Genomic DNA, 14,114 nt, shown 5'->3' with positions numbered 1-14,114 from the left:
GACTGATACAAATACAGATAGAGGGATAGAACAGACAGACACATAGACACAATCAGACAAAGAAAGACACAGACAGAGAGACAGACAGACAGAGACGCACAGACAGAGACTGGGAGAGAGACAGAGAGACAGTTACTATCCCGGGCAACGCCGGGTACTACAGCTAGTGTAGATATATACAAATATATATTTGTATGTTACCTATTTTCCCTATTCATGACAGTACAATCTATTATTTGAATGTTATTTATACAACTAATGTGATGGTTTGATTCAGACAATGTTTTTTGTTCCGGTTCTGCGCATCTCACAAATGTTCTTCTGTGTAATCCAAACACCTCAAACCTCTCCTATATGATATGTATATATACGAGTATATCCCTTGGAGTTGATGTATCAATAATGGAGTTTTACATATATCACTGGAGAAGAGTTTCTTTATTTCTGTCAGATCTATAGAGATAGATAATAGATAGACAGAGAGCGACAGACAGATAAAAAAAAATTACAACCCGTGGAGCTTATTTGACAGCTTTTTATGATTAAATAAATAAATGAGAAAAAAAAATGATCTAGGGCCCCCCCTATTTTTGATAACAAGCAAAGAAAGAGCAGACAGCTGGGGGATGTTATTATCAGTGTAACGCCTGCCTCGATCAAGAAACTCAGGTGGGATGTAATGGACAGACTAGAGGGAAGCCACTCACCAAGCAGGACCCCCAGAACCCTGAAACCCTTTAACCCCTATACAGGGATTTGGAATTACATAGGGCCCTGGAGATCACTACCTGTGGAAGGCTGTAGTCCGATGAGAGTAGTCGTCAGGCAGGGTCAAACCAGGAATTGCGGAACAGGGACAGAATCGGCAGGCAAGGACGTAATCAGAAAACATAGCAGAGGTCAAATCCGGATTGGGCAGCGAGGTACAAAAACAGCAGGCAGAAGGGTAGTCAGAAAACACGCAGAAGTCAGCACACAGGAATCACCAAACAGAATAGGGTGGACCAGGAGCCAGGAAATCAGAACTATCTCTGGCAGTGGTCATGTGACAGGAGGGGAACTAAGAAGGGTGTGGTCTCTTCCCGTTGGCTGTAGCTGAACGCTGGCAACTTCAGCTGGAAGACACACGCCACCCACAGTCAGCCAGTGGTACTGCAGATCCCAAGATAACCCAGCCCAGTGGATGATCGGAGCCTGCGCCCACCGGTGCCGCTGGCATCGACTCCTCTCCAATCAGCAGCACCATCCATGGCAGGAACACGGCGTCGCCTGGCGATCGGAGCAGAAGTCGCTGGAGCAGACTTCGGTGGCGACGTAACAATCAGGCTGGGGACATTCATCGTTATTTGGTCCCCTCCCAGCCTAAAAATACCAGCCCGCAGCCGCCCCAGAAGTGACACATCACATTAGATGCACTTTGCCCAGCTCTTCACTTTGTGGGGTGGCAATCTGAGTAATGGTAGTTGGGGTTGATGTCAGCTGTGTAGTGTCAGCTGGCATCCAGCCCAGGGGTTAGTAATGGAGAGACATCTATCAGACACCCCCATTACTAACACAGTGAGTAAAAAGGAAAAACCACACACAAATACTTGATTTGAACCACCCACCACACACACACACACACACACACACACACACACACACTTTCGCTTGTTGACCATTTTAGTAAAAGGCTTTGAGCAGCAGCCACTCCTGGCTCATGCTGCGCACCGCAAGACCAGGGACACCTGGTGTGATGAACAGTGATGTTCCTGATGTCACCGCTCATAAGTGTCCCCTGTCTTGCAGTGCACAGTGTGAGCCGAAAGTGGCTGCTGTGTGTAGTGCAAGCGATCATACAATTGCAGGTTCATGTCCCTAAAGGGAACTACAAAATACATAAAAATTTTAAAAATGTTTTTCAAAATATGAAAATAATGAAAACATACTTTGATTTTTTTTCATGTTTTTCAGTACATTACATGATATAGTGGATAGTGTCATCCAAAAGTATAAGTTGTCCCACAAAAATCAAGCCCTGATGCGGCTATCTTGACAGACAAATAAAAAAGTTATGATTTTTTGAAGAAACGGAGGAAACAATGAAAGCAAAAAAAACGGAAAATCGCCATGTCGGGAAAGGGCTAAAAAGCTTGGTTGAGCACAATCAGGACAAAAGCGAATACACATTTTCCAATTGGATCTGTTTTTGCTCCATTTGAGGCTTCTCTGAACACCTCTATTGTTCTGGACATGTGCAGTGCTTGACAAATGGATCCATTAGCGGATGACATAACAGACGGCCATCTATTGTGATCCCCTCCCACAGACTTCAGTGTTAAAATAACAGATCTAGTTGCTGTCCGAGTTTTAAGGGCCATTTACACGCTGCGACATCGCTAACGATTTATCGTCGGGGTCACGGTGTTTGTGACGCACATCCGGCGTCGTTAGTGACATTGCAGTGTGTAACACCTATGTGCGACCTTAAACAATCGCAAAAGAGGCAAAAATCGTTGGTCTGTGCTACATCGTTCATTTACCAAAAATCGTTGTCTGGTCAGTAGCGAGGTTGTTCGTCGTTCCTGCGGCACCACACATCGCTATTTGTGACACCGTAGGAACGATGAACAACCTCATACCTGCGGCCACCCACAATGAGGAAGGAAGAAGGTGGGCGGGATGTTCGTTCCACTCATCCCCGCCCCTCCACTTCTATTGGACGGCTGCCGTGTGACGTCGCTGTGATGCCGCACGAACCGCCCCCTTAGAAAGGAGGCGGTTCGCCGGCCACAGCGACGTCGCAGGGAAAGTAAGTCCGTGTGACGTGTGTAAGTGATGTTGTGCGCCACAGGCAGCGATTTGCCCGTGACGCACAACCGACGGGAGCGGGTACGCTCGCTAGCGAGATCGCAGCGTGTTAAGCCCCCTTTAGGCCAGATCAAACAATTTTTTTGATCCAGATAAATAATGGATATCAGCTGCTTTGTAATCAAGTAGAAAACATTTTAGGACATTTCTGTTTTGCTTGCCAGGTATGACTAGCGTGGCACGTTCGTTCAGACCAATGGGGAACGTGACGCACAACAAAAAATACAACAAACAATAACACAAGTAACGGGAAACACAGGTGATACTATAACAATGATGGATCCTAGCGCTAGTGTGAGGGGTAGAAGGGACACCTCCTGCATTCACCTGCAGCTGTTCCTACTCTCCAAGTTAGGCTTTATACAGTCTCCTCAGCTGTTGCCGAGCAGGAACCTGGGACCCTGAGAAACTCTGTTGATGCCCTGGCTAGTGCGCTGGCAGGTGAAGAATGCAAGCCCCACTACTGCACTAATATGGCACAAGGAAAGATAAGACAAACAGGAGAAATCGGCCACAAAAAAGGATAAATTCCACCTTCAGGAACACTCCTCCACAGGACCTTCCACCAAAGCAACCAGAGTACAAGGGATTTGTATCTTCAGCAAAGATTGCTGGGTAAGACCACTACTTAAACCAACAGGGGTGGCTACAAAGCTGCTCTGCTAGGAGCTGCTGGCAACACAAACTGACATTAACTTTTCAGGCACCAAAAGAAATGAAACTACGTTTAATTATAGAGTGTTAGATGGTAATGAGTGAACCTGTCACTAGTCTACAAATAATAGACAACCTTGACAATTTCCAGACCCATTCAATTGAAAGGACCCTCTAATTTATTTTTATTATTTTTTATTATAATTTATATATTTTTTTAGTTTGTTTTATTTCTGTTTTTGTTATTCTAAAATGGATTCCAAAATGTAAATGAAATTTGAAGAGATCTTTATCAACATTGAGAAAATCTTGTCTAGCACATAGAAGAGTAGAAGAATAAAGTGCTCTAGAATCTGGGTATAATGTAATAAGGTGATTTTTTTTTTTTAATTGCCTTTATGCTATGAATACCATTTTAATTGGTGCGTACGGACAGATGTAATAGTGAGAGGGGGTCTGTAGTGCAAGTGGAATAAACTAAACCTCACCTAGAACCTGGAGTAATTTAATATCACAAGTGTCTTAATCATTTGGGAAGGTTTGGACCCTATAATAAAAAATAATAAAAATAAATTACAGGATCCTTTCAATTGAATGGGTCCGGAAATTGTCACGTTTGTCTCTCTATTATTTGTAGACTAGTGACAGGTTCACTCATTACCATCTAACACTCTATAATTAAACGTAGTTTTATTTCTTTTGGTGCTTGAGGAGGTATTGTCAGTTTTTCTTGCCAGCAGCTCCTAGCAGAGCATATTTGTAGCCACCCCTGTTGGTTTAAGTAGTGGTCTTAACCAGCAATCTTTGCTGAAGATACAAATCCCTTTGGTGGAAGGTCCTGTGGAGGAGTGTTCCTTAAGATTGACTTTATCCTTTTTTTTGGCCGTTTTCTCCTGTTTGTCTTATCTTTCCTTGTGTTATATTAGTGCAGCAGTGGGGCTAGTGTTGCCAGCGCACTAGCCTCATTGGCTTTATACATAATGGTTGGCATTATATTATATTATACGGTAGATTGCCCAAACAAGTGTCGTTTCTGGGTTTTGCATGTCTTGTAATTTCCTTGGTGTTTTCTCACAATCCGCCTGTTACAAGCATCTTTCTCGCACTGGGCATAGTCAGCAATGTCTGAGACGGTTCACAGCTTTACTAATGTACTTCTTTTTTTTTTTCCTAAGCTGCAGTTGAAGGTTCAGCTGGACCTCGAGCGGAAGCTTCATGACGCAGAGGAGGCTTTGCGGAGGCTTGAAGCCGGCCTGAATTCCACCGTCTTAAACCAAGACAAAGAGGAAAAAATGAGGGCAGATGTCAGTCACTTGAAAAGTAAGCGTAAGAGATCATTCAGATGTGATTTTCACAGACCCGTAGACTTGCATTGGTAATTGGATATGTGACTAGCTCCATAGACTATACTGGGTACCCGTTCTATCCTTGAAAACCACCATATAGACCACGTACATGACATAGGGATGTCTGACTGAGACCTAAGGTAGACAAAGTCTAGTAACGTTTCTCGTAAAGTGATTGAACTCATTACATGTTATGGAAGGTGAAGTTTTTAGCCCCCATACACTTTATATAGATGTCAGCCACGCGACAGTTCAGCCCATTGTTTGGATGATCGCTTTCTCACCCGACTTTTCCACACACACCTCCAGCACCTACTCTGCCGCTTGCTCATGTGCTCTATATTTGGGAGGAAAATGAGCGGTGTGTCTTATAATGTGAATGTAGCTTACCGGGGGTGGTGTAGAGGCGTCACTGGAGGCAGGGAGATGCTGCGGGCCACAGGTGCTGTGCTGTGGGCTTACTGCGGGCAGTGCTTTGCGCTGGGTGCTGGGCTGCTGTAAGCCAGGGGCTGACATTTTGAAAATGTCAGCAGCACGGGCTTCAAATATTGATGCCCGGAGTCTGCGAGTGCACAGATGGCGCTCTCAGCTCGAGATCTTACTGCGCATGCGCCGCCTCCGGCACATTGATTCCCTGCAGAGGACTTAAGGAAAATGACGTCCAAAGGTGGCGCGTGCACAGATGAGATCTCGGCTTGTCATTAAGCTGATAGCTCCCTCCATCTACGCATGCGCCGACTCCAGGCGCCATTTCTTTGTAGCCCGCACTGCCGACAGTTTCTGGATGCCCCTCCTGCCTCACAGTGCCTGCAGCGAGCATCTGGGACACCCACTGCACCGCCTGCAGCATTGCCCTACTCCACCAACGCCACTGCCTCCTGTGACCCCGCTTCACCACTACTGCTGCCCCCATTCCAGCACCGGATTTTACGACAGACCACATTTGTTTGCCCCCCCTTTTACCTTCAGAAAGAACTAAAAAACCCATTTCTTCAAGAAAGCTTATAGCATGCAATGACTCCACTGCCGCCTCACCCCCACCACCACCGGAGCTGCTATGGCCCCCCCAACCTACCATCTCCTTTTCCATTACCCGCTATGCCCGCGAAGGCAGGGTCCTCTCCTCCTCTCTACCAGCTTGTCATTGTTATTTTGTTAATTATAATTTATATTTTGTACCTTTTTCACTGGTATAGCTCCATGGCATCATTGGTGCTCTAAAATTAAACAGTATGATTAGAATTCAGCTATTAAACTGTACAGCTACGTCTGCACCCCCTGAATACAATATACACTTGGGAGAGACCTGTCATTAAACTTTTACAATGCCTGATCTGAATTCTCCTTAGAGTTTTTTGAAGAATGCATCAGGAATTCCGAGATTGAGGCAATGAAGCCGGCGATAATGAAGAATTCTGTATACGTGCCAAGAGCAGCAACCAGGCGCATCAAGAGCTGCCGCTTTCACCAACAGAGACCAAATTTCTCTCACTGTGAGTCAGTGACCGATAGTATTTACTATAGAGAATGGTGGGATTTTAGTGTTGATATCAGTGAATAAGTGATAACTAAAAACTATTGTGGGACTACAAATACCAGCTATTGTGAATTTCTTATGGGAACCCCTGGTTACCTAACAAGATGCATAAAAAGTAGTGATGGGAGGACCAGGACTGTAAAGCCTGCTTTACACGTTGCAATTTCGCATACGATATCGTATGCGATCATAACCGCCCCCATAGTATGTGCGGCATGTCCAATTTGTTGAACGTGCCGCACAAACGATTAACCCCCGTCACACGTACTTACCTTCCATACGACCTCGTTGTGGGCGGCGAACATCCACTTCCTGGAGTGGGAGGGACGTTCGGCGTCACATCGACGTCACGCGGCAGCCGGCCAATAGAAGCGGAGGGGCGGAGCTGAGCGGGACGTAAACATCCCGCCCACCTCCTTCCTTCCGCATTGCCGGCGGGAGCCGCAGGACGCAGGTAAGATCTGTTCTTCATTCCCGGGGTGTCACACACTGCGATGTGCGCTACCCCGGGTACGATGAATAATCTGACGTCCAATTCTAGAGAAATGAACGACGTGCGTGCGATGAACGTTTTACCGTTCAATCGCAATCGCACGTACCTGTCACACAGTACAACATACCTTACGATGCCGGATGTGCGTCACTTACAACGTTACCCCGCCGACACATCGTAAGATATATTGTACCGTGTAAAACGGGCTTAAGGCTATGTGCCCACGCTGCGGAATTATTTTTTTTTCGAGGAAATTCCGTGGATTTTTCAAAAATCCGCAGTACGAGTCCCCAGCCATTTCTATGGCATTTGGGGAGTGCTGTGCCCATGCTGCGTTTTTTTCCGCAGCGGAAATAATGCAGATTTCCCTGCGGAGAAATCTGCAGCATGTGAATTATTCCTGCGTATTTTTTCGCAGGGTCCCATACTTACCTGCCTTGATATAAGACACCGGAGACACTTCCTCCAGTGCGGAGGAGCGCGGTGGAGCCAGGTACAGGAAAAAGGAGGTGGGCGGGGCCTGCACGAGCTCCGGTCATGTGACAGCCGGAGCTAGTTCAGGCCCGCCCACCTCCTGTACAGTGCCGACAGTGCCGGAATGTGAAGTGCTGGGTGATGGAGGTAAGTATGAACTCACCGATCACTGCAGCACTTGTTCTGCATTGAGGATGCAGTGTTGAAGCCATGGTCCTGTATCCTCAATGCAGAATGACCGCACCATATCCGCAGGACATTCCGCAATACATCCGCAGCATGTAAAATGACAAAGTTGTGCTGCGGTTTTCTGGGAGCTCCTGCGGAATGTCCTGCGGATATATCCAGAGGACACTTTCACCGTGGGCATAAAGCCTAAAAGTCTGGATCAGCGTGGTTTCAAACTTATCCGAGTGCTGGACCCGGGCCCGGGATTCCAGGTGTTGATCCAGATCCAACAACTTAAGGAATAAAAAAAAATAAAGGAAAAATAAAGAAAATAAGAAGGAAGCAAGGTCCTTCCTTCCCCTGTCTCTGTTATTACAGGAGGAGGAAAAAGGGAGGAAGGACAGGGGAGAGGGAGGACAGGGGCGGGCAAAACGAAACCCACCTATTAGATATTCTGCAGCTGCTATCAATCAAATAACAGTGAATGTCACAAACTTTACTTGCCTATTTTTGAGAAAGTATACATCCGATCTCACAACTAAAGGTATGTATACAACAAAAGAAAACAAAGTATATGGCCAAAATATAATTATCTTTATTACATAAATACACAATAAAAATTTATTAAAATTATGTGGTCAAACAGGTGTAAAGGACCAACCAGACCCAGTTAATTCATACAATATTAATAAATTATTGCCTAATTAATGTATGGAAAAGTCAAATGACAATTTGTAAAAGGCAAAAAATAGTAACAATAGAGTAACAGCCAATTCTATTAAAGAGACACAAAATATGTATAAAATTTGAAAACGATGAATATTGCACTGAATTGCACTAAAAAATTATTAGAATAATAAATTATGAAATATTATAAAGTGCTCAATGACTTTAACAATTTAATTCAATAGAGAAAACTTTGTAAAAAATTATAAAGTGCAAAGTGCTGTTCACATTAAAGATCAATTCAAACCATTTCTACTGGAGAAATAAAAATTTTTAAAAGTGCTAAGTGCAAAGCATGCAATATCCAAAAAGTGCAATGTGCCAATTAGGTCTCATAGCGAGTACCAAGGATATGCATATAGCCGTAGTACTATCAATTGCGGTTCAATTGAACTGGGAGCAATGCATTAAGGTTTAGAAGGCTGAATACAAAGGGTCACTTACTGGTGTCTGTGCGGTCCTGCCACTCCGACGTACGTTTCATAAATAACTTCTTCAGGGAATTGTTTATACAGGGAAATGTATGAAGGTATGTATAGAATCAGCATGATAGCCCCAGTATAGCCCTGGCTTTAGTTTATATAGGGAAATCCTGGTGGTTGGTCCTCTTTAAATGTATACGACATAAGAATAAACTAGAATAAAAGAAAAATACAGAAAACATCCAATCAGAGGATGAGAAGTAATCGCATTTTTCTATAAATAAATATAAAAGGGAACGTTGCAGCCACAATGCTGAGTGATACTGGAACGTTGCAGATTTAGCCCACACATAAGCTTCCATGATGAAAGAATTCTGTCCCGGGTGCTTATGGGGGAAACAAACTGCTATGTATGTTTGTTTTCCCTTTTATCGGTTCATGGCCTCTAGAAGGATTTGGATTTAGGATTTGGCTTTCGGATTTCCTCGCAGAAGCTCTGTGACCACTCTCTCTCTTATTTGACAGCAGCAGGCAGCGACCCCGACAGGTGCGTGATCCACGGGCTTTGGCAGAAAAGTGTCAGATTATCTCACTGTAACCCTTTTCATGCCAAATCTGCTCACTCATCAACTCCATTTTCATCCTTAAGCTTTACAATGAAAAATAAAAATTGAAATTTATGGCTAAATATTTGTATCCAAAAAAAGCATCATAAAAATAGCAAATATCTGTATACCTTTATTGAATAAAGGGGTTGACTTTATTAGTTTTTGTTTTGCTTAAAGGGGTTGTCCAGTACTTTTATATTGACGACCTATCCACGGGAGAAATATCAGATTGGTAGGGGCGCAACACCTGGCACACCCATCGGTCAATTGTTCCTGCTGCCGATGATGGCCGAATGTGATCAGTTACGAAGGGGAACTTTATAGTGGTTGCAGTCAAGTATGGCACATCCACTCCTATTTGAATGGATGGGAGATCTGCAGTACCCTGCTGTGGCCATTACATGCCACGGGTGTGTCACATGTGACAGACAGTCATGTGGTTTCTGGCAATAGAAGGTCACAGCGTTTGGCTGCGCAGAATGCTTCCTGACTTTCTGTTGTTCCTGCTACCAGTAATAATTGGTATAGGTAGCTTTCCTGCTGGATTCATCTCTCCCCTTTAGGACCCAGCAGGAGCTCGCCTTCCACCCAGCTGCTGATCATTAGTATTCTTTTGGTGCTTAAATACTCCCTTCTTCCCTGGACTGGTGCTGGTGATATCATTCAGTTCATTCTAGCTCTGGTTGCAAGCAGGTGGCTTGTACTCCTTTTTGATATTGTTGCTGAAGCTTTGCTGAACTCCTGCCTGTGTCATCTGTGGATACGTAGTTCATGCTTTTTTCCCCTGTGTGACCTCCTTGTGTCTTTCTTTAGCATTTAGTGGGGTTGATGAAGAGCTCATCCCATTCATTCCCTATTTAAGGCCTAGCACTAGGGTTACCTAGGGTCAGGTATACGGCTCGGCACATAGGTGGGGAACCTATCTAGGGCGGTGATGGACCTTCGAGATTAGCAGTAGGTTTAGTCAGGGATCACCATGCCCCCTTCCTTAAATGCAGGGGTCCCCTTCCTTTACCTTTCGCTGCTCGTTTGGTACTTTCCCGTACCTAGCGTGACACTATACATTTGAAAAAGCTGTGTTGTTACTTCGGCAACTTATAAAACCTGACCCCTGCCGTCACCGCTTGCTGTTGCACCTCTTCTGCTCTAATATTGATGATCCCTGCCGTCACCGCTTGCTGTTGCACCTCTTCTGCTCTAATATTGATGACCCCTGTCGTCATCGCTTGCTGTTGCACCTCTTCTGCTCTAATATTGATGACCCCTGTCGTCACCGCTTGCTGTTGCACCTCTTCTGATGTAATATTGATGACCCCTGTCGTCATCGCTTGCTGTTGCACCCCTTCTGCTCTAATATTGATGACCCCTGCCGTCACCGCTTGCTGTTGCACCTCTTCTGATCTAATATTGATAACCCCTGTCATCACCACTTGCTGTTGCACCCCTTCTGCTCTAATATTGATGACCCCTGTCGTCACCGCTTGCTGTTGCACCTCTTCTGATGTAATATTGATGACCCCTGCCGTCACCACTTGCTGTTGCACCTCTTCTGACCTAATATTGATGACCCCTGTCGTCACCACTTGCTGTTGCACCTCTTCTGACCTAATATTGATGACCCTTGTCGTCACCACTTGCTGTTGCACCTCTTCTGATGTAATATTGATGACCCCTGTCGTCACCGCTTGCTGTTGCACCTCTTCTGACCTAATATTGATGACCCCTGTCGTCACCGCTTGTTGTTGCACCTCTTCTGATCTAATATTGATGACCCCTGTCGTCACTGCTTGCTGTTGCACCCCTTCTGCTCTAATATTGATGACCCCTGTCGTCACCGCTTGCTGTTGCATCTCTTCTGATGTAATATTGATGACCCCTGTCGTCACCGCTTGCTGTTGCATCTCTTCTTATCTAATATTGATGACCCCTGTCGTCACCGCTTGCTGTTGCACCTCTTCTGCTCTAATATTGATGACCCCTGTCGTCACCGCTTGCTGTTGAACCTCTTCTAATCTAATATTGATGACCCCTGTCGTCACCGCTTGCTGTTGAACCTCTTCTAATCTAATATTGATGACCCCTGTCGTCACCGCTTGCTGTTGAACCTCTTCTGATGTAATATTGATGACCCCTGTCGTCACCGCTTGCTGTTGCACCTCTTCTGATGTAATATTGATGACCCCTGTTATCACCGCTTGCTGTTGCACCTCTTCTGATCTAATATTGATGACCCCTGTCGTCACCGCTTGTTGTTGCACCTCTTCTGATCTAATATTGATGACCCCTGTCATCACCGCTTGCTGTTGCACCTCTTCTGATGTAATATTGATGACCCCTGTCGTCACCGCTTGCTGTTGCACCTCTTCTGATGTAATATTGATGACCCCTGTCATCACCGCTTGCTGTTGCGCCTCTTCTGATGTAATATTGATGACCCCTATCGCCACCGCTTGTTGTTGCACCTCTTCTGATCTAATATTGATGACCCCTGTCGTCACCACTTGCTGTTGCACCCCTTCTGCTCTAATATTGATGACCCCTGTCGTCACCACTTGCTGTTGCACCTCTTCTAATGTAATATTGATGACCCCTGTCGTCACCGCTTGCTGTTGCACCTCTTCTGATCTAATATTGATGACCCCTGTTGTCACCACTTGCTGTTGCACCCCTTCTGCTCTAATATTGATGAAGTATTCTAAGGATAGTCAATTTAAAAGTACTGGACAACCCCTTTAATTTTTTTGTTGATATATTTGTCTTATTTATCTCAGCGTCCTTGGACTGGCCATACAGAGTTTATATTACCGTCTTGACATAACTACATTTGTCTCCCATGCTTATCATCCTTCCTCAATTATCTCCGAGTCTCCGAAAAAGAAGAATCCTGCTGAATCCAATAAAGCAAACAAGTCTCGCGCAACAGCCATGACCCGACTCCCTTCCCTCCTGGACTAAGAGCACCCGCCTCTCCTAATACATGTTCATAGAGGACAGTGCAAAATGGGTGACGAGTATCCAACTTGTCACATGTTATTTCCTTGTAGTGAGAGAAGATGAGCGTGCTTTTTTGTTAGTTTTTTTACTTTTCCTTTAAACACTATTTCAAGCTCTTATGTCACGGGTTATTTCCATCTTCACTAATGATTAGTGCTTGTAAATACTAGAAATTTTGCAATTTACAGTTTATTAAAGTTTCCTTCTGTTCTTTAGATATTAACTCTTTTCTTTTGTTTACAGCTCATTGTCTTGGAGACCGACCACCAGTGCTAGAAAACAGGACATGCACAGTGCTGCCAAGCTCTTTAGTATTGAGCTTGTAAGCACTGACCAGCAGCAGTCAAGTTAGGTACAAGGAAGTACCAAGCGAACGGCAAAAGGGAAGGAAAGGGGAACACTGCGTCTAGGGATAGGGAAGATGGTGACCCCTGACCAAACCTACTGCTGGTCCCTGTGTACCTATGCGCTGAGTCAGATACCTGACCCTAGGTATCCCTAGTGCTGGGCCCTAAATAGGGAACAGGTGGGATGAGTTCTTCATCAGCCCCAGTAAACACTAGAGAAGACAACAAGGAGGACACACAGGGGACTCAGGTAGAAGTTCAGCAAAGTTACAACAAAAATACCACAGATGAGTACAAGCCGCCTGCTTGTATCCAGAGCTTGAATTAAATTGAATAATATCAGCAGCACAAGTGCAGGTAAGATGAGAGTATTTAAAGGGAACCTGTCACCTAGAATATGCGTTCTGACCTATGAGCAGACGCATGTGTGCCCTAATTACACCTCCCTACCCATCCTTGTGTTGTAAAATTGTATAATATGAAAGTATTAAATGTTTTATTACCTTCATATTTCCTATGTAAATTACAGAGCCGCTGGCCACATGGGTGGCTCCTTGCCCTATGGACGTCTGCATACTTTCCGTGGTATCACGCCCCTGTAGGCATGATACCATGGAGTCACATGAGCGACGTCCCCGTCGCTCATTCTATCCTGCGCGCATTGGTGCAGGCTTCTTTTCCAGGTGTTCAATCGCCGGCTTCAGACACGCATGCGCAGTGCGCGTCTGAAACTGACAAGGACAATCCGGAAGAGAAGCCTGCCGCAATGGTAAGTGTAAACGTGCGCAGGATAGAATGAGCGACGGGGACGTCGCTCATGTGACTCCATGGTATCAAGCCCACAGGGGCATGATACCACGGAATGTATGCAGATGTCCATAGGGCAAGACGATGCCCATGTGGCCAGCGGTTCTCTAATTTACATAGGAAATATGAAGGTAATAAAACTTTTTTTATTACTTTCATATTATACAATTTTACATCACAAGGATGAGTAGGGAGGTGTAATTAGGGCACACATGCGTCTGCTGATAGGTCAGAACGCATATTCTAGGTGACAGGTTCCCTTTAAGCACATGGAGAGTACTGATAATCAGCAGCTGGATGATAGGAGAGCTCCGCTGGGTCCTAAAGGAGAAGAGATGAAAATCCAACAGGAAAGCTACCTAATACACTGAATACTGACAGGAGGAACAATGGAAATTCAGGGAGCATTTTGCGCAGCCAAACGCTGTGACCTTCTATTGCCATAAACCACATGACTGTCTGTCACCCGTGACACACCCGTGACAGTAACATCTTGTTACATCCCATTGCTGGACACCTTCAGAGCAGTGCTTAAAACTAGACAGCAGCGGTGGTCGGTGTCTTAGGAAACAAGCTGTAAGCAAAAGAAAAAAAACGTTAATTTCTCGAGAACGGTTGGAAATTTTAATAAGAAGTATATGGCAAAAGTTCTCGTTTTTACAAGCACTATCCAAAAATGAACATCTAA

At 44.9% G+C, this 14,114-nt stretch overlaps 1 protein-coding gene across 1 annotated transcript in view; it reads left to right on the top strand.

Moving 5' to 3' along the window:
* PLEKHD1 (pleckstrin homology and coiled-coil domain containing D1) overlaps positions 1–14,114 on the top strand; it is a 90,580-nt gene that overhangs the window by 71,543 nt on the left and 4,923 nt on the right. Inside the window, exons 11-12 of the mRNA XM_075329872.1 lie at positions 4,680–4,824; positions 6,200–6,343. Coding sequence (XP_075185987.1) covers positions 4,680–4,824; positions 6,200–6,343 — 289 coding nt within the window. The remainder of the gene's footprint in view (positions 1–4,679; positions 4,825–6,199; positions 6,344–14,114) is intronic.

This window comes from Anomaloglossus baeobatrachus, chromosome 12 (genome assembly GCF_048569485.1).
Source record: "Anomaloglossus baeobatrachus isolate aAnoBae1 chromosome 12, aAnoBae1.hap1, whole genome shotgun sequence".
NCBI lineage: Eukaryota > Metazoa > Chordata > Amphibia > Anura > Aromobatidae > Anomaloglossus > Anomaloglossus baeobatrachus.
This window is presented reverse-complemented; position numbering and strand designations above follow the sequence as displayed.